Source organism: Phascolarctos cinereus, unplaced genomic scaffold (assembly GCF_003287225.1).
Source record: "Phascolarctos cinereus isolate Bilbo 61053 unplaced genomic scaffold, phaCin_HiC Scaffold_2;HRSCAF=192, whole genome shotgun sequence".
Lineage (NCBI taxonomy): Eukaryota > Metazoa > Chordata > Mammalia > Diprotodontia > Phascolarctidae > Phascolarctos > Phascolarctos cinereus.
In genome coordinates this window covers 368,352,423-368,372,334 of record NW_027555625.1, presented here as the reverse complement: position 1 = coordinate 368,372,334, position 19,912 = coordinate 368,352,423, and the positions used below count along the sequence as shown (strand labels likewise).

Sequence of the window (19,912 nt, the reverse complement as noted above, 5' to 3'; positions counted from 1 at the left end):
TTTTAACTGTATTTAAACAGAACTAGTTTCCTTTGTAATCCTATGCATTTTACACTTAGAATACGCTTTTAAAAACATTCTGATAAAGGGGCTACACAGGCTTCACCAGAGTACCAAAGAGGTCCACGACACAAAGAAACTTAAGAACACCTAACAGTGGGTGGGCCCTCTCCCACTTTTTAAAACATTCATTTAAGATATCTCATATTGAAACCATTAAAAATAATCTAGGCATGTATATATTCAGGACCATCCCTGTTTGTGAACTAGCAGACCACACATCCTATTTTAGCTAGGGTAGTCAAAGTATTCTGCATAGTGTCAACTTTAGCCATGTAATCCAAGCAGATGCACATTCCTATTATCACTGAAAACATTAGGCAATTGTGGCTGTTAAGCCAATGATTTTCTAGTGCAACTGTTGTGAACTTGCTTTTTGAATGAGGGGGAAGACATAAAAAGACTCGAACTTCTGAATTAATTAAATGTGAATTAACTTCACAAGGGGGAGAAATTTGGATATTTGAGTATGCCTTGTTTATTGTCCACAAGGAAGTCACAAACTTTGATGCAGTTTAGCTATTTTAAATGTATTCAATAAAACCGAATGCATACATAGTAGTAGCAAGAAAACTTTATTTTAGGAGTAGAATTCATTGATACATTTGTTATATACAGCCTATCTTGGGAAAAATTTTAATACTGAAAAACACATAAAAGTTTGGTGATTTGAAGAAACATTTTGAACACACACTACAGTCGCTTTTTTTATTTACCAAATTTCCAGACTTCATCGTGTAATACAAACCAGCAAATACACACATTTTAAGTGATTTTTAGTGGCTTAAATTCTTTGTAGCCCAATCTACTTTAATCTAAATTTCTTGGTCTGGTTCAGGAACAGTTTATTCTGCTTATCTGCTTCTAATCATATTCTCAAATCACCACTCAGCTTTCTGCAAGCTAAGAGTTCTACTTTCTCTTTTCAGCATCTCAAAAATATTTTAAACTATCAAAAGGATTTTCATAAGGGAGTGCTACTCTTCAAGTTTAATGTATTTCCTTCCCTTTCTTGTAGACAACTATGCCATTTTAAGTATTTAAAGATATGAGGATAAGCATGTATAAAATATAGAGGGTGACAGACATACAGCTACACACAGAGATCTTGTATTCTTTGATTCGACCAGCACTTACTTAGTGCCTACTACATTTTGGGAACTCTGCTAGATGCTTGGGATACAAAGACAAAAATGAAGTCTCTGCTTTCAGGGACTTTCATTCTGTCTTCTTCATAGATGATTCATTTAAATATTCCTTCTGAAGAACAACTTACTTAATATTATATAAACAACTTTGAAAGGCTTGAGAACTCTGATCAATATAATGACAACACAGAATTCCAGAGAAGGAATGATGAAGTAAGTTACCCATACCCTGAGAAGTGATGGACTTGAGATGCAGGAGGAGACAAGCATTTTTGGAAATGGTCTGTTTCAGGGCAGCTAGGTGGCGCGGTGGATAAAGCAACGGGCCTGAAGTTAGGAGAACCTGAGTTCAAATCTGACCTCAGACCAAACACTTGACACTTACTAGCTGTGTGACTCTGAGCAAGTCACTTAACCTCAAATCCCCCCCCCCCAAAGGAAATGGTCTGTTTGTTTAGGAATTTACTTTACATATTTATGCTTATTTGTTATAAAGTTCTCCCTTACCCTTTCTGGGAGGTCAGAGGTTGAAAGGGGAGGTAATGAAGATCAAATTTAAAAAAAAACTTGTTAACTGAAATTTTTTAAAAAAGAAAGATATGTGTTTAAGTCCTAGCTTGACCATTTATAAACTATGTCACTCTGGTCAAGTCACTTAACCTGAATGCCAGTCCCTTCATCTGTGACATGGAGATAATAATAGCACTTACATCATAGGTCACAGGGTGGCTGTGAGGACTAAATGAAATAATTTATGTAAAGAACTTTGCAAAATGTTAAAGCACTCTATAAATGTTTTTTTTTAAGTATTCCTCCTGACCACTGCATGCCTCGAATGGATAAAGGAGAAGCACCTGATACTTTAAATCAAAAAAAAAAAGTAACTACTTTTAACCATTATGAAAGACCTGTTACTCCTTACTGCCTAATGCCAAGGCTCTTTGTGGAAAAAGTTTGCATTTTTATCCTCAGTAAAGTTGAGATTTGGCTAATTTATAGAGTAAACATATAGTGACAGGCTGTGTTTCTATTTTCTTTTCTTTTCTTTCTTTTTTTACTTGATGGTGAGGCAATCGGGGTTAAGTGACTTGCCCAGGGTCACAGAGCTAGTAAGCGTCAAGTGTCTGAGGCTGGATTTGAACTCAGGTCCTCCTGACTCTAAGGCTGGAGCTCTATTGTTTCTATTTTCTAAGCAGCAACCTAACTCCCAGCTAACTTTAGAGATGTTTATCACTGGTAGGAATACAAACACCAACAAAATCATAGCACTGAAATTTTTAAAATACTGTGTAAAACATATTTTCAGGGTTCTAGGAATTAAAATCCCTAATGCTTTTTAAAAACAAAAAATGATTGGGGCAGCTAGATAGTGCAATGGATACAGCACTGGCCCTGGATTCAGGAGGACTTGAGTTTAAATCTGGCCTCAGATGCATAACACTTACTAGCTCTGTGATGCTGGGCAAGTCACTTAAACCCATTGCCTAGCCAAAAAAACCAAAAAAACCCAAAAATGTACCTTACCTTTAAATTTGCTGAAATCATGCTATAATAATGTAAGTATGAACTAGATTACCTCGGAAAAAAGTATATACTAGATGACAATGTTAAATCCATAGTGATAACCTTCTAACAAAGAAATATACTTAAAGTAATGCTTCAGCACAACAGGCAATTCTACATATATTGATACTTGTTCCTTGCATTTACCCCGCATCATTTGAACCTGAAAAAGAAAAAGCACAAAAAATGACTTAAGACACCAAGCAATTTAAATAGTTTATTGCCTAAAATCAGCAAAAGCAAGAGTGACAGAGATGGAATATGCAAATACACAAAGGAGTAATTCCTGGTGTAGCATGTCTTTTCACTACGGCAGTTAACTCATCAATGACTTAGTAAATAAGTAGACCCTTATTCATTTGAGACTATGTCTTTCAGTACATACGTAGTCTCAGTAGCCCAGGTTCTTCATTTCTAAGAACACTGGGCTGGGCTCATGGCCTCTAAAGTCTCTTATAGCCCTAAGGCTATGATTCTAGGCAATTGTCAAGAGGCACATGAAAGTTAAGTGATTTGTTCTGCACACTCCCAACCCACCCCCAACAGCAGCATTTGAATCCAGATCTCCAAGCCCAGCACGCTACCCATACTATACCATCCTGCTTGCCTCCACAGAACTCTTCGTTAACAGGAATTTTGAAATATTAAATATAATTAAACTGTAATTCATTTTCAGATTTTTTGAATCAATTTCCAGGAAGGGGCTTATTAAAGAATTGCCAATAGCATTTGAAGCTAGTTAAATCAGTGTTTCATATTTAAAAAAATAACAAAAACATGGTCAAGATAACTGGAGGTGGAGTATTAAGACTGAAGTTCTAAGTTCTGGCTTTGCCACTTATCCAGGTATGAACCTAAGCAGTTATTTAATCTCTCCAGGCACAAATGAGGAGGTTGAACTAGATTATTTCCAAGGTCCCTTACAGCACTAACATATTTGGATACAAAAATGTTATCGAGTGTGACGAAAATGTTTTTCAAAAGAACATTTGAGGCTTGAAACATTTTTATAGCAGCTTTTAGTGTTCAGCAAAAATCTCTCCATTTGCTAAACAATATCTTGACTGCAAAGCTTCTCTTACTGTTGGTTGATAGATAATGACATGGAAGGGTCACCATCACCGTGGCAACAGTGTTCAGTTAATGTCAGAGGAATATTGCACATAATGCTGCTCGTCCTTTAACAGCCATGCCTCAGCTTCCTCTGGAATATGTTCTTTCTGCAAGTCAGGTGTACTCAGGGGCACAAACAACCCAGAGCATTCCAAGACTGCAGACGATTTAAACATTTCTGTAAAGGCTCTTAAATGTTAAGAGATGAACTAAAGATTACAAAAATCCTACTGGAATACCCTGATCAAGTCCCTTCATAACAGTATTCTTAATAATACCTGAGTTACAGCCCTTTGTTAGACTGCTAGCTCCATTATGGTAGGTACTGTCTCATCTAAATCTTTTATCTTCCCCTCTCCCCTAAAGCACTCACAAGAACACAGAGACCCTTAATAAATGTTTCTTGAAATTGAGTAATAACCAAACTGAAAGGCAGCATAGCATAGTTGATGGTCCACTGGTCTTGGTGTCAGGAAGACCTAGGGTTCAAGACCTTTCTCATCTGGACTCTCTTCTATCACCTTACTGCACAAAGTAAGACACTTATGGTAACAGAATGACATCTGTAAATAAACAGACCACTTATAATAATGTTCCTTTGGCACTGACCCCAAAACCGTTTCACTTAAAACTGTTTTCCCCAGAATCACTTATTGATGTTAGGCAGAAGAGGGAATAATAAATTTATGAACTGCATCAATTAGTGGTATATATTTAAATTCTCATGTCTGTTGTTCAAAAATTCAGAAAAGGCCCTATTTTTTCTGGAGTTCCTTTCCTGTGTGTTTCACTTATGGCCTTGGGTACATAATACAAACAAAATAAAACAACCTTTACAGTTACATGTAACCCAAATAATTAACAAGAGTGAAAAAATAATCTATACCTGTCCTTTTCTATCAGCAATTGCTTTTACTCAATGTTTCTTCCATAACTGGGCCAATTTGGAGTTAATTCCAATGGTGAGAGAACTTGAAAGGGATGATTATGATTTTTATTCCTGGAATTAAACTCTGCTGCTCAAACCTGAAAAAGATAAAAATTAAAAATAGAGATCAGGAAAATCTGAAGCTCTGTTCTAATATGAACCATGCTAGATTTGTGGCTTGACTTGATCAGCCAGAAGATATGAAGGGATGGTAGTAAAAGAAAGTGAGTATGCATACGGAGCACTGATTCTGGAGCCATAAGACTGGCATTAGACCCCTGCTATGTTATTTATTGCGAACATAACCTCAATCAGTCAGCTAACATTAAACTGCCTATGTGCCAGGCACTGTGCTAGATGTCATAGATACAAAGGCAAATATAACAGTCCCTGCTATAAAGGAATTTGCATTCAATCAGGAGAAACAACATGTATTTCTCTATACAGATATCTCTCTATATTTATTGGTTATATGTTCATTATTTATTATGTGTGGATACGTGGTCACACAGAAATACACATAAAGAATAAACGTGTCCAAAACAAATACAGAGTTAACTAAATACAAAGGAGGGAAGGATAGCACTAGTAACTTTCGAGAGTCAGGAAAGGCTTCATTCAGGTGATGCTTGAGGCGAGGGATTCTAGGAGGTGAAGGTGACGGAGTGGATTCTGGGCACGGTGGGGGGGGAGTCTGTGCAAAGGCGTGGAGATGAGAGCTGAGCAGAAAGAAAGCAAGTCTGGGGGCGCTATGGAGAGTACTACATAAGGAGGAAGACAGGTTGGGGCAAGTTAAAACTCCTTCACAGTCTATCCGAGAGACAAGAGGGGAAGCACCCACGTTTACTGAAGCCGACAACGTCAGACCCAGAGTTCAGGAAAAGCATTCTGGCAGCTGAGCAGGGGAAGGGCTGGAGACAGGGAGACCAATGGGGAAGCTACTGCCATGGTCCAGGACGGAGGGGAGGAGGTCCTGGAACAGAGTGGTGATTTGAGTTAGTGGGCCTCAGTTTGTTCAACTGTAAATAGAAAGGGATTCGATCAAAAGATCGGGAAGACCTAGCTAAGCCCCTCCCCACGCCCCAGGGGACCCCGCCACGTGACCAGCGCACCGGGTCGGAAGGTTCCTCCTTCGCGGGCCTGAGGAAAGCACCCTGTTCTTGGGCCTCCAAGGAAGCTCCAACCGCCAGGGGGCAACGCAACTTGCGCACGAAGGCGGCATGCCAGAAGGGGCCGGCCTCGCGCAAGGCCAACCGCGGCCGTCAGGGGATGGCCCAGTCCCCCGCGTTGGAGTCCAGACACGCTGAACGTTGTCCCCCGCTCTTCCATCCGCCTCCTCCGGGCCCCGAAAACTACCAACCTTTGTTGCAGGGATATGGAGATGGAGTACGCGCCTCTCTTCTCCTCCTTTCCTCCCCGCCCCGCAGGCCCGAGGCCTCCTGGGCCGTATTACCATGACAACTCTAAGTCATCGTCAACCGGAAGAAGAAGAAACAGTCCCAGGAAATGGCGTAAACGCGGTCGCCACCGGCTCCTCCTCCTCCTCCCGCCCCTCCTGAGGAGTTGGTTAAAACTGAAAACAGGTTTTTTTCGATCCTCCCACAGCCCGCCCCTAAACAACCCAGCCAACTAGTTTTTTCGCAGGAAAATCATTATTCTCCCTTGTTACCTATCATTGGCTTGCGAGCCTGACCGATGGGCACCTGGGACCTCCAATCAACGTAAAAATAGATATTCTATAGGTGAAAGAAAAAAGGCGGGGCGTGGTGGAAGGCGTAAAGACCGTACTCCATCTCTCCTCCGCCGCCCGCCCCCGGCAAGGGGCGCAGTGAAATGATTGGTGGTTTCTAAGGGCTGACAGGTAAAATTCTTCCAATCCACATTAGTTCTCAAATCTTTGACCAATGGGGCCGCAGCTGGGGGGGCGGGACGAGGAGGCGCGGGTGCTCGGACCAAGGAACGGTTTTACAAGATTGTCCTGGGCCGGGAGAACGATTGGTTGCGGGAGATGAGCGGGTCTTTAGGCCGAGCGTCTGCAGCTCTGCTCCACTTGGGGCGCGGGGTCCTCCTGCGGGGCCCGGCACTGCGGACTTGGAGCTCGGGCCCTGGAGGGTCGGGCTCGGCCTCCAGGGAGCATCTTGACGCTCTCGTGAAGAAGGACAAGGTGGTGGTGTTTTTGAAGGGGACTCCCCAGCAGCCCCAGTGCGGCTTCAGCAACGCCGTGGTGCAGATCCTGCGGCTGCACGGCGTCGCCGACTACGCGGCCTACGACGTGCTGGAGGATCCCGACCTCCGTCAAGGTCAGACGGGGTCGGAGGTCGCGAGCGGGGCTCCTTCCTCCCTGCCCCGGGCTTCTCGCTCTCACGGGAGCGGCGGGGCATTGATAAGCTTCCGGAATGGGAGGGGGTGAAGAGGAGGGTGTCCGCGTCCAGTGCGCTGGGGGAGGGGCGGGGTTCGGGACCCCAACCTCGCGCAGTCTGGGGGTTCTCTGCGTGAAGCGTTTGTTCGTCCTGTTTTCTGGCTGCATGGTAATTGCATGCATGCCGCATGTTGTTCATCCGAAGTCGTTGGGACTTCGCCAACAGAAAGACAGTTAAGTTGTTGCTTCACAACTTGGTGCTGCCTCCATGCTGATACGGCAAATCCGAGGAACCCCGGGCTCGGGACCTAGGAGAGATCGAAGTTCAGATGGGGCCGCAGACACAGCTGTGTGTGTGACCCTGGTCAAATCACTTAAACCCGTCGGAGCCTCAGTTTTCTCATCTGTAAATCTAACTCCGGGGATTGTTTTGTGGATCAGATGAGATCATAATTGTAAAGTGCTTAGTAATGTTCCCGCCATGTAGTAAGCACTATCTGGAATACTAGCTGTTATTATTTTATTATTATTATTACTATTAATGCTAAACACTGGGAAAGATTTTTTTTAAAGCAAGAGGAAGTATACTGCCTTTATGGAACTTGCAATTTCGTGTTTCATCAGCCTTTTACTTTTAGTTTCACTGAGCCCTACTCTAAGTCTGTTATTTATATGATGTATGACCTACTAGTTTTAGTATAATTACACTAGCAAAGCAGAAAGTTCTTAAGTTATGTTTGTGATCTCAGTTATGGTATCTAACAACACAGTTGTTAAACAACTACTTTGTATGGGACTGTGCTAGGTAGTGGCGATACAAATGCAAAAAATAAGACGGTCTCCATTCTTGAGCTTACATCCTATTGAGAGTCGAAACATATACAGAAAAGTAAATGGTAGAGGGATCCAGGCAAGCTTCTTGGAGAAAGTGGTTCCTGAGTTGAACCTTGAAGAAAGATAAAATGTGGAGTAATGGAAATAAAGAGGGAATTCATTCCAGCATGGGAGATAACCTTTTCAAAGGCATGGAAAAGAAATGCAGCACAACATAGTGGAAAGAATACTGCAATTTGAGTGGACCTGGGCTCAAATCTCAAATTTACTCCTTACTACATAATAACACTTTGGCAAGTCACTGAACCCCTCTGGGCCTTAGTTCACTTTCAGCCCTTCCTCCAGTCCTATATCTGCAATCCTGTAAAAACTAGAATGCTGAGTTCCGGAAAGAGCTAGTTAATGTTCCAGTTTGCCTAGAATGAAGACTATGTAGAGGAGAACTCTGTGAAATAAAACTGGAAAGCTATGTTACTTCTGACTTGAACTCATCTCACACAGTCTTACCAAATTTTGACATTTCAACATTCACTGCATCTCTTCTGTATGTCTGCTTTTTTCAGAGTTGCCAGGTCCTCATCACCTGGACTACTACAATATCCTGAGCAGATTTGTTTCTCTGCCTCATGTCTTCAGAAGGTGGTTCTTCACTTACCTGTCAAAGTGATCTTTGTAAAGAATAGGTCTTCCCATATTGCCCTCCACCTCCATCACCTCCAGTGGCTCTCCCTTACCTCCAGTATTCAAATAAAAATTCTCTGTCTTTTAAAGCCCTTCACAACCTAACCCCTTCTTACCTTTCCAGTCTTCTTAGACTTTACTCCTTTCCAACACTGGCCTTCTTGTTGTTTTTTGACTATGACACAATTTCCCAACTGTGTAGCTTTTCTCTTACTGTCCCCCCATGCCTCAGATACTCTTCCTCCTCATTTCCGCATCCTGGCTTCCTTCAAGACTCATCCTTCCCCTGTGCTTACAAAATATCTCCTTTCCTTACAATACCCTCAGTTGATCCTACTGTGCCTGCCAAGTGCTTGGCTAAACTCCTTGAGAAAGCTGTCTACACTAAATAGCTTTGCTTCCTTTCCTCTCACTTGATTCATTCAACTTAAACTACTCTGTTGATTTTTAATTTGCCAATTCTAAATACCTTTTTGAAATCCTCATTTTTCTTAACTTCTTTGCAGCATTTGGCACTTGATCATCTATGGCATTCTCTCCCTAATTGCATTACTTTGCATTACTTTCTCCTGGTTCTACCCATCTGAACATTCTCTCTTAGTCTCCTTTTCTGGATTTTCATCTGTAACATGCCCATTAACTATGGTACCACAAGACACTAGGCTCTATGAGGACAGCTCTCACCTTTTTGGTTTCAGGATACCTTTACACTCTAAAAAAATATTGAGGACTCCCCAAAGAACTTTAATGTGTGTTTTATCATATTCCAAATTAAACTATCTTAATATTATTAAAATATGTTGTTGAAATAACCTTCTGTTTGGTCTCCCTGCCTCAAGTTTCTCCCTTCCAGTCCATCCTCTACACTGTTTTGAAAGTGATTTTCTTAAAGTTTAGGTTTGCCCTTGCCACACCACCCCTCTCCACCCCCACCCCCATTCCTCAGCAAACTCCAGTGGTTTTCTTTTCGCCTCCAGGATCAAATATAAATTAACCTGGCATTTAAAGCTTTTCACAGCCTGGCCCCATGCTATCATTCAAGTCTTCTTTGCTCCTCTCCACATATTCTACAGTAAGCTGCAGTGGCCTGTTTACCATTGCTCACACATCACAATGTCTCCCACATCCATGTTTTTGCACCCCATACCTGGATTGCTGTCTTTTCTCTCCTCTGCCTTTTAGTTTTCCTGGCTTCCTTTAAGACTCAGCTTAAATCCCAGCTTTTACAGGAAGCCTTTCCTGGTTCTCCAATAGCTATATTGCCTTCCCCTCTGAGATTGCGTTTTATTTACTATATATGTATTTACATATATACATATACAAACATAATACACACATGTATGTATATATCTATCTATCATCTATCTTATCTATCCTAGTTATTTTTATATGCTCTGTCCTCCATTAGAATGTGAGTTCCTGGAGGGAAGAGGCTGGGGTTTTTTAAACTTTCCTTTGTTTCCCCAGCACTCAGCATGATGCCTGATATATTCTGATGTTTAATAAATGCATGCTGACCTATTGGAGTACAGTTTCTGGCAAAGCTGATCAAGTTTTGAATATGGGCCCAGTACTGGACTTGTATGAAGACCAAGCTGGCTAATATGTAAATTATAGCCGATATACTACCATATAGAGAGCACTTATATAAACTATCCCATTTGGATATCACAATAAACATAGTATAAGTACCAGCCCTATTTTACAGATAAGGAAACTAAGGACTAGAGAAATAAAGTGACATGCAGAAGAACATACAGATAATAAGTGGTAGAGTTAAGATTTGAACACACATATGACTCCAAATCCATTACTATAAACTATACCATAACAGTTGGTTCAGAGCAGCTCACCACCAGATCAGTAACCAGGCAATAGAATTTTTTGGCCTCAGCATCTCATAAAACATTTTTCTAAAGCATGGAAGGGTTTTGATGTGTCAGTGATGAGAGTGCCCACATCTAGGAAATCTCAGATGTTGAAGTTCTTCAAACCTGCAAATTGCTAAGGTCAAGAACAGAGATGGGGAACTTGCGGCCTGGAGGCCACATGTGGTCCTCTAGGTCCTCAAATTTGGCCCTAAATCCTTAAGAGGATTTGTTCTGTGAAGTTTGGATTCACTCAAAGGGCCACACTTGAGGATCTAGAGGGCCACAAGTGTCCTCCAGGCAGCAGGTTCCCCATCCCTGGTTTAGAAGAAAGAACAGCTCATTTTCTCCTGCTTTTAATGAGTTAGTTTATGCAGATGCAATGCAATAATCTCAGTTTGTTAGATTATTTAGGTTTGTGTGTGTGTGTGTGTGTGTGTGTGTGTGTGTGTGTGTGTGTGTGTGTGTATGAGGCAGTTGGGGTTAAGTGACTTGCCCAGGGTCACACAGCTAGTAAATGTCATGTATGTGAGGCCGGGTTTGAACTCGGGTCTTCCTCACTCCAGGGCTGGAGCTCTATCTCCTGTGCCACCTAGCTGCCCTTGATTTGGTTTTGAAAGGTATTTCGGTAAATAAACTCATTTATGTAGCCAAGCCAATCTGTCAGTTTCAGGTCTCAAAGTCTCCCTCCAGTTACTTCCCCTAGATTATATGCTACATGTAATAATTAGTATCCTGTTGCTGGCTATTTTTGTGTGCCATGCTAAATTGTCATTATTTCATTTCATTCTTTCAAGCTTTTTTTTAAAATTACACATAATCGTCACTTCGTATGATGAATACTTGGTGTCATGAGAAATATTTATGAATAGAAGAAAATATATTTGTTTGATTAGACTTCTTTTCAGCCTCTTCAGCAGCTTTCAGAAATTCAAGGCAGTTATACTCCAAAAGGACTTCACACAGACATGTTTTAGAAATTTCTTAAAATTTCTTTAAGTCCTTAAGTGTGTCCTTCCAGAATTATTCTTAAGAACTCTATCTCTTAATTGATTGAGCCTTTTTTAAGATGTCACATGAGTCCATGAGGAAAATAAATGTGCCATAAGAGGAATTTTGGGCATGTTTTAAAATTTTTGATTTATAAACATTTTCTGTTTGTTTTTCATGATTGCAGAATCTCTAGGGACCTCAGAGATCAACCTGTACATGAAAAAGGTTCCATCTGCAACATCCCCAACAAATAATCTTCTAACCTTTGCTCAAAGACCTCTTGCAAGGGGCATTCCCTACCTTCCAGGGTAGTTCATTCCACTTTGAATAGTTCTAATTGCTAGGTATTTAATCCTTACATTGTGAGAATGTTAACTTCTTTCTGTTAATTTCTGTCCCTTGCTCTTCTTGCTATATTTTGGGTACCATGCAGAAACTTGAAGACAGCTCTCGTGTACTACTGGCCTTGGCCAGGAAAATCTAATTTGGAACCCAGCTCTATTACCTTTATGATCATGGGCAAATCATTTAACCTCCCTTTGCTTCAGTTTTCTGCAAAATGAAGGGATAGTAGACTTGATGGCCTCTGGCCCTAAATATATAATCCTGTGTTCCCAGATTCTCCATCCAGGCCTCATTTAGCATGATCTCAGGGCCTTCACCATTCTGGTTGTCCCATTCCAGGTAAGTTCTCCAGCTTGCCATTGGCCTTCCTGAAATGTGGTAACCAGATGACATGTAGCTTGGGCAGACGAAGCAGTCAGTCTAAGGTTGTGGTAGCATTCCAGGTTGCCATGTTAACCCTGTTGACTGGTGTTGAGGTTGCAGTCCACTAAAACTTCATGATCTTTTTCAGATGAATTGCTATCTAGATATATCACCCCCTTGTGATATTGAAAGTTTTTAAGGGGAAAAAAAACTTGTTTAAAACTGATAAATACTTATGTGAGTGGCACATAAGGATGTAAGTGATTGACTAGTGGTCCCTCTAGTCCCCTGCTCTGTCTCTGGCCATGAGTGTGAAAATTTTCTTCCATTGTGTTGATTTCACAGTTTCTTCCCTTCCCTTGCTTGTTACTCACAGGTTTTTCTAGCTGTTTAGAGCAGCTCTGTTGCTCTTACTTACAATTCTCTCTTCTTTGCCATCTTATACTACTTTTTTTCCTATCATGTCACAATCATATTAAACAACCTGGGTACTCTCCCGTCTTCAATGATTTCAACACTGAATTCAGTCTTCATTTCAATTTAGATTTGTAACTTGACTTACTTGACTCACAAGTTTGTAGATCAATAGATTTATTTTTAAAACCATCAGCAAAGAGCTTTTCGAGAAACATTTTATTTTTCTGATCTAATTAATGCTCATCAAATTAAGACAACATTTACTGTTCAGTCCAATCATTGAATATTACTTTGAATGTTTTCTCTTTTTATGGCTCATAACTAATTTTCATGTGTGGACTACTACAGGTTTATATCCGTTCTGTAATTATATGGAAATATTGACAGTCAATTGGTGTGGTGTTATTTTGAAAAATGAAATGTTAGAGAAGGGGTGATTAAGTGTTTATATTATGAACTGTGGATGAAATGTGATTTGCTTTTATTTTAAAATTTAAACTTTGCTAACTAAGCTTTCTTTTTACTTTTAGCACTCTTTAGGGGGAAAATGATTAGTTATTACCTTAACTTTCTCTAAATTCATCATACTTTTTTAAATGGGAAAAGAACATGCTTTCAAGGAGGGGAACGCTCAAAAATCCCCTTACCTGGGGTTGCAGATCAAGTAACATAAAATTGTATTCAGTATACCATATGTGAAAAGTAGTTAAGTCTTTTCAATCCTGATAAGTTATCAGCTGGTTGGCACCTTGAACAGCTATCAAGAATATGCCATAACAAACTGTTAAGACAGAACTATTTCTGTGTTCATTGGTTTTTAGGCAAGACACAAGTGGTGGTCAATATAGTTTGAAAAAAAAAGTCCCAATTTAAATTTCAATTTATTCTTATAGATAATAAGGAATACCATGCAATCTGTAATCTCCTTCTCTCTAATAATTTGAAAATAGGAAATTTGTAACTAGCCTCTCATTTGGGTTAATTGTTTTTTCCTGTTAATTCTTCTGATCTTTAGCAAAGGAGAGGACAATTTAAGTACTGAGGGCAGTAGGCTTAAACTTAAACAGTAAAAATGACTTAATGAAAGCAGCTTACTTTCTTACTCAGAAAAAATTACTCTGATATAGGGTTACTTCCTGAAAATTTTAAGAAGCTAAATTAGTTGAGAATAAGTATTTGAGCTTTAAATAAATTATTATTTTCTAATATATGTCATTTGTAGTAACTGTTGGCTCCAGAAAGTGAAATGTTTCTCTTTCATGAACCATTTTTAACTTCATTCCTGCCATAAGTGTCATAAAGTTAAAAGGCATAGGGATGGTATCATATTTTAAAAAATAAATTCTAATATATAGCTACCTGGAAAGAAATTATTCTTTTTCAGAAAAAGAAAAACTGAGGGAAGTGGGGCAGAGAACCCTTTATCACCTTCATGAACTTCTGGAAACAGAACCTTTATTTGATTATTATGACCTCTCTCAAATATGTACATCACCACCGTCGTCACCTTTTTGTGTGCTTATTACTTTATTAGTTATGCATTTTTTTCTCCACAAACATAAACCAGATTCTTTCCTGTTCTCCAGAAGATAGAGGAGTCGAGAGGCAAGAAGCAAGAAAAGTCATAGGCAGTGGGGGGCATGTTGCAGAAAAAATATGTGTCAGAAATTTTAAGCTCTTCTAAGCTGTATTTATACAGTATCAAAATTGAGCTAAACAGTGATAGATTGCTTCGTCAGGAAACTTTTACCTATCATGTTTACAGTTACATTAAGACAGCTTGCAGACATTCTTTCCCAGGAACTTAGTGGTATGTTCTAAGTGCATGTAGCCTTTTGAGCCATTTCTTAGAATTTGAGGGCCTGCTGGAGAAAGATAAAGCATTTGGAAGCCTTTCTTGTTATAGGAATTTATAGCAAAATAATCATGTTTTTAAAATGTCATTTTTTTTAAAAGAGAAAAATATGTTGGGATGACTATTTACAGTAACAATTTCAGGTATTTTATTGGATATTTTTAATTTCTTAGAAGAAATTAAGTATGAAACTTTAGTTTATGTTACCATAGCAAAGATCCAAGGACCAAGCAATAAAGTTCCACATGCTTTATTTTCCTGATGTGTTTTTTCTTGTGGAATCTCTTGGCCTTTTTTGGGTATCCTTTTAAAATGTTTCAAAATGCCTGTCACCTATTAGAATTAATGATATCATTTTGCCATTTTTTTGATCAAATTTCATTTTTATTTGTGGCCAGCGCAGATTAATTTTGATATTTGTGTTCTGGATATGTTTACTATAAAAATACATTTCATCTTTGATTTAGTAATTGAAGAGATCAGGAATAAAATGGCAAGGCCAGGGTGGGGGAATTCACTACCCAAGAGTAATCCTTTACATTCTGGAAAGGCAACATTTCCTGTCCTCACAGAATTTGAGAATTCAAAAGGGCTTTAGCACCCATTCTTTGTGTCCTATTGTTACATACCAGACAAATGGTTATCCAGCCTCTGCTTAAAGACTTCCAATGAGGAGGAACCTAACACTTTTTAGAAGCAGCCTAAGTCTTAATTGTTGGGAAGTTTTGGTTTGGCCCTCTGGTAAAACAGAACAAATTCTGCAAATGACAGCTATCATGCTCCCTGTGAGTCTTCTCTTTTCCAGGCTAAACATCCCCAGTTCCTTAAATTAGTCTTCATATGGTTTAGATGGACTCAAGGATCATTACCAGCCTTGTTGTCCCCTTATAGTAGATACTGTAGTTTAACGTCCTTAAACTGTGACTTCCATAATTGGACGCAGATAAGTCTGATGATTGCAGAGTATAGTGGGGCTGTCATCTCCCTGTTCCTGGAAGCTGTGCTACTCTGAATGCAGCCCAAGGTTGAATTAACTTTTTTGGTCACCACATGATATTGCTGACTTACATTGAGCACACAGTCCACCAAAACCCTCAGATGTTTTTCAGAACAACTGCTGCCTAACCGTGCCTCCCCCATTTTGTACTTGTGAAGTTGAATTTTTGTACCCATGTGCAAGATTTTACATTTCTCTTGATTCTCTTGATAACCTAAGGTTAGGGTAGTTTTGGATCCTGGTTCTGTTGTCCATTGTGTCACCTATCCATTCTAACTCTGAGTCATCTGCGGATTTGGTGAGAATGTCATATACGCCTTTCTCCACGTCATTAATAAACTGTTAAACATCGTTGGGGAAATCACAGATTTCTAGCACACCTCACTGGAGACCTGCCGTCACACTGACATTGAACCATGAACAGCTGCTCTTTGAACCTAGTCATCCAACAGGTTCTGAACTCATCTGATTGTTGTCTCATGTATTCTCTCCATGAGAGGACTATGAATTACCTCATTAAAGTCTTTCTCTACTTATGCGTAGTATTCCCCTCATTTACTAGTTTAGTGATCCTGGCAAAACAGGAAGTACAGCTACTCCAGCATTATCTCTTCACTTTAAAGTTATCCTTTTAATAATCCTTTCTAAAATTTTCTCAGAAATTGAAGTCTAGTTAATGGTGAACTGACAGTTTGCAGATACTATTCCCCTACCCCCCCTTATTCAGAATCAGGACATTTGCTATTCTCCAGTCTTGTACCCTCTCCCATTTTCTGTATTCTTTCAGATGTTACTTCCAGTAGCTCAGCGATCACATGTGTCCATCCTTTCATTCTCAAGGATGTAGTTCATATGAAACAGGTGACTCTTAATCGCATTATGGGTAGCTAGGTGCTGTCTTAGTGTCTTTTTCTTTTTATTTATCTTGTCAACTACCAGCTAGTTATTTGTGTTCTGTTATTTCCATCAAGTCCATGATAGAATTTACCTTTTTTTGGTTCCTCCAATTTCATGAATGAAATTATTGCCATAAAACCAAATTAGGAAGTTATTAGCTGTTCTGCTTGGGGGAAAAAAAGGTCGGGGGAGCTACACCAAATGTTTGAATAATTGGCAGGCTTGTATTCTGCTTCCCAGATTTTCATTATTTCCTCTTAAGTCCAGGCAACCTGTAGTTTATTTCAGTGGTCAGTCACTTCTGTTTCTAGTTTAAGAATAAACTTCTGGATTAGTCATTGTCTACATCAATGATGTTATTGATCTGCCATCATGTGGATAGGTGCTTTGAGTTGTTTTTTCACCATTGGCAAAAGCCATCCTCATACTATGTGGAATCTCTTGTGAATGAATTGATTGGATACAGTTAGAGCTATGGAAGTGAATTTTTCTCTCTCTGAAGTTAATTGAGCATGGGATTCAAACCTAAACTTCATTAACAACATGCTGTGACCAGTTACACTAACTGGCCCTGAGTGAAATAGAACATCATGAGAAATTTAACCTTGGGGCTTTAGACTTGAAGAATATTGGAATTGGCAGAGATGTTAGAGGGCATTTTTGTCAAATCACCTCTTTTTATAAATAAGGAAACAGAAAGAGAAGTGACTTGTTGAAAGTCGTATTACCCTATGTTATTTTTCAGCCAATGTTAAGAAACACTTATTTTCTAAATGAATCGTGTGAGATTTTATTACTATTCAAACCCAGACTGGCAGATATAACCTTTATAAACCTGGTTTCTCAGAATAGATGTGGGCTGTATGTTTCAGGTCTCTGTGAAGTAAGGGTTGTATAAGGAGGTGTAGGGAAAAAATCTTATCTTTCCAAAAGATTAATATTTATCTTTATTTCCTTTTCATCATAGGCATTAAAGACTATTCCAACTGGCCAACCATACCTCAGGTGTACCTTAATGGTGAATTTGTTGGTGGTTGTGATATCCTCCTCCAGATGCATCAAAATGGAGATCTAGTGGAAGAACTGAAAAAGTTGGGAATTCGATCAGCACTTTTAGATACAGAGACTGATCAAGACTCAAAATAAAAAGCCTGCAAGAATCCTCTTTAAGAAGAGTGCTCTGTGACTGGAAGTAAAATCTTTTTAGTGTCAAAGACTAGTTACCAGAACAGCCTTACTGGTTTTTGTTCTCACTTTTTTAGGAAGGCAGCTCTTTGTACTGACACTAAACAGTATTGAAGTGATTTTAGTTTCTGTCTGGTGTTTTAGGCTAAGGATATTCTGTTGTGAATTTAATTATAACAACCGTACTGTAATAATTGAATATTATGTTTTGAGACAGATATAAAAAAATCATTCTTTTATTGTCTTATACTCTTTGCTCATTGCAAGAGTAAACCAAAAGATTTTGAGTCATCCTAGTCAATTATCATCATTATTATTGATTTCTAAGTATGTGTCACTCTATAAAATCCAAAGGAAACATATGTAGCCCTTTTAAGGAAAATGATGGACAAGGTAAACAATGATGACTGCTGGTTTTGTTTTGGTTTTTTTATAAGAAATAAAAGAAACTGCCAACCTATGTAAAAGGTTCTTTTTGGTGAAGCTTTCACATCTTTTTGTTTATTGTGTATTGTACTTTGATGTTAATAGTAAAAGTAAATGGACCATTTATAATGTCCACATTGAATGAATTGTACTTCCTGAGTAGAAATACCAGTTGAAAGTATTACTGTTGCCCATAACCTTTAATATTTTCATTGATTCATAAAAATACAGTTTTAAGGTTCACAAAACACACTTATGTATTTTATCTTATTTGTTCCTTGTAATAATCTTTTGAGCTTTAGGTACTACAGTTATCATTAGGTACATGTTAGAGGTGAGGAAATAGAGTCAGGAATTGTGACTTACCTATGGTCACATAGCTAGTAAGTGTCATAGGTTGGATTCAGACCCAGGTCTTAACTTGATTCTATATCCAGTATTATTTTCACTATACCACACTACTTCTCAATGTTTTCTCTTGCTGTTAGTTTTTTAAAAAAAATATAAATACTATACTTGCGAATAGTGATTTCTCTCCTGGAACAAGGTAAAAAATCTCATTATTGGTGTTGATAAGTGTTGGAAATCCTGAGCGTTTTTAGCCATTTCCTCGGGGTTAAACATGGTGTTGGGCTGAACAATACAAAATCCATGATCAAAGTTTATTAGATTAGTCAAAGACTCATTCATGTATTTGTAAATCATTAATCTGTAACATTGAAGTTAGAATAAAAAGGTCAATGACAATCAATAGGCCTACTTTAAACAATTCTCCATTCTAAAGCCATGAAACCATATAGTCTAAAGATAACCTTTTAGTCTTCTCTAAGAAATTAATTAGAATTTATCATATTAAGTAGTTCAGTTGACCTAGAAAAGCACATTTATAGCTATATGTGGGTCATGAAAAATTACTCATTATTGCCCATATAACTTAAGTGGGAAAAATCTATTTGAAGTGCAAAAATTTGTAATGGAAATGGAGAAAGGAACTGTGCAGTTATTTGGTTTGTTTTGTTTTAAATAATCCTCCACAAATCATTTAACCTCTCAGTGCTCTAGGCAACTCTTAAGATCTTAAGTTGCAGAGAAGGTGCCAACTTGCATTGGTAGAGGGTTTTTACTCATTTGAGAGTTCTGTATACTAATGAAATCACATGTCTAGACTTTATTTCTATCTCTTAAATCACAAAGTAAACATAAAATACTGGGAGAAAGACCTATTTGAATGAAAAAGAATTCTGAAATGAATTCCAGAAGTAAATCAAGTAATTTAAGAAGAATTTGGGAATGAGGAACAAGCAATATTGTGGAAGTGCCCAACCAGCAAGTAAACCAGTGAACTTTCAGATCTCTTAGCTGGTTTGGGAACTTACATAGGGTTCCACAGGGGAGAAAATGTGACTAGCAGTTCAGTGCTGAATATAGAAGGACTTCATTTGGCAAATTCCAATCACAAAAGAAAACTATGTACCATAATTTGACCAAGGAGAGGAGCATAGAATAGATGGATAACAGGAGAGATAGTTGGGCCCTAACCTTTACTACCAAAAGGGGAATGGAAAGAAAAGGATACAGTCAGGAACACAAAATCTTAAGGCTGTGGCAGGAATCACTTCAAAATGGGCCTGCAAGAGGCTGCCGCCTTCTTGATTTGATGAACCCTTACACCAAGTTCCTACTCTACACACCCAAGTTGGATGGACTTCTAAGTCCTCTGCCACTTTGTATATGAGGTCAGCTCAGGGATGCAGAAAAGCGCTAAGAGTTTCATAGGAACAGATGCGGTTTTATCCGATTGGCCCAGAAGTTGGACATTTCCAGTATGGAAAGTCCAAGGCGTGGAAGATTCTATTTTTCTTTTTTGTCTTTCTTTGGTG

At 39.0% G+C, this 19,912-nt stretch overlaps 1 protein-coding gene, 1 long non-coding RNA gene and 1 other non-coding gene across 3 annotated transcripts; 1 reads left to right on the top strand and 2 right to left on the bottom strand.

Moving 5' to 3' along the window:
- Positions 1–616: 616 nt before the first annotated feature.
- LOC144455959 (uncharacterized) lies at positions 617–6,166 on the bottom strand. Its single transcript, XR_013484861.1, has 3 exons — positions 5,925–6,166; positions 4,771–4,910; positions 617–2,934 (listed from the first exon to the last, which is right to left on the bottom strand). It is a non-coding gene; the product is annotated as an uncharacterized LOC144455959 (long non-coding RNA).
- On the bottom strand, positions 3,777–4,050 carry LOC144456047 (small Cajal body-specific RNA 13). The gene has a single exon (XR_013484953.1).
- Positions 6,167–6,735: 569 nt separating the features above from the next.
- GLRX5 (glutaredoxin 5) lies at positions 6,736–18,077 on the top strand. Its single transcript, XM_021005070.2, has 2 exons — positions 6,736–7,112; positions 17,389–18,077. The coding sequence occupies exons 1-2, from the start codon at positions 6,821–6,823 to the stop codon at positions 17,565–17,567; spliced, it is 471 nt and encodes a 156-aa protein (XP_020860729.1). The 5' UTR covers positions 6,736–6,820; the 3' UTR covers positions 17,568–18,077.
- Positions 18,078–19,912: the final 1,835 nt, after the last annotated feature.

Bases quoted from the DNA above. Each gene is read 5' to 3' on its own strand.
- GLRX5 (XM_021005070.2), top strand. From the start codon at position 6,821: ATGAGCGGGTCTTTAGGCCGAGCGTCTGCAGCTCTGCTCCACTTGGGG. The intron at 7,113-17,388 runs GTCAGACGGGGT...TTTTCATCATAG, and splicing joins GGATCCCGACCTCCGTCAAG to GCATTAAAGACTATTCCAAC.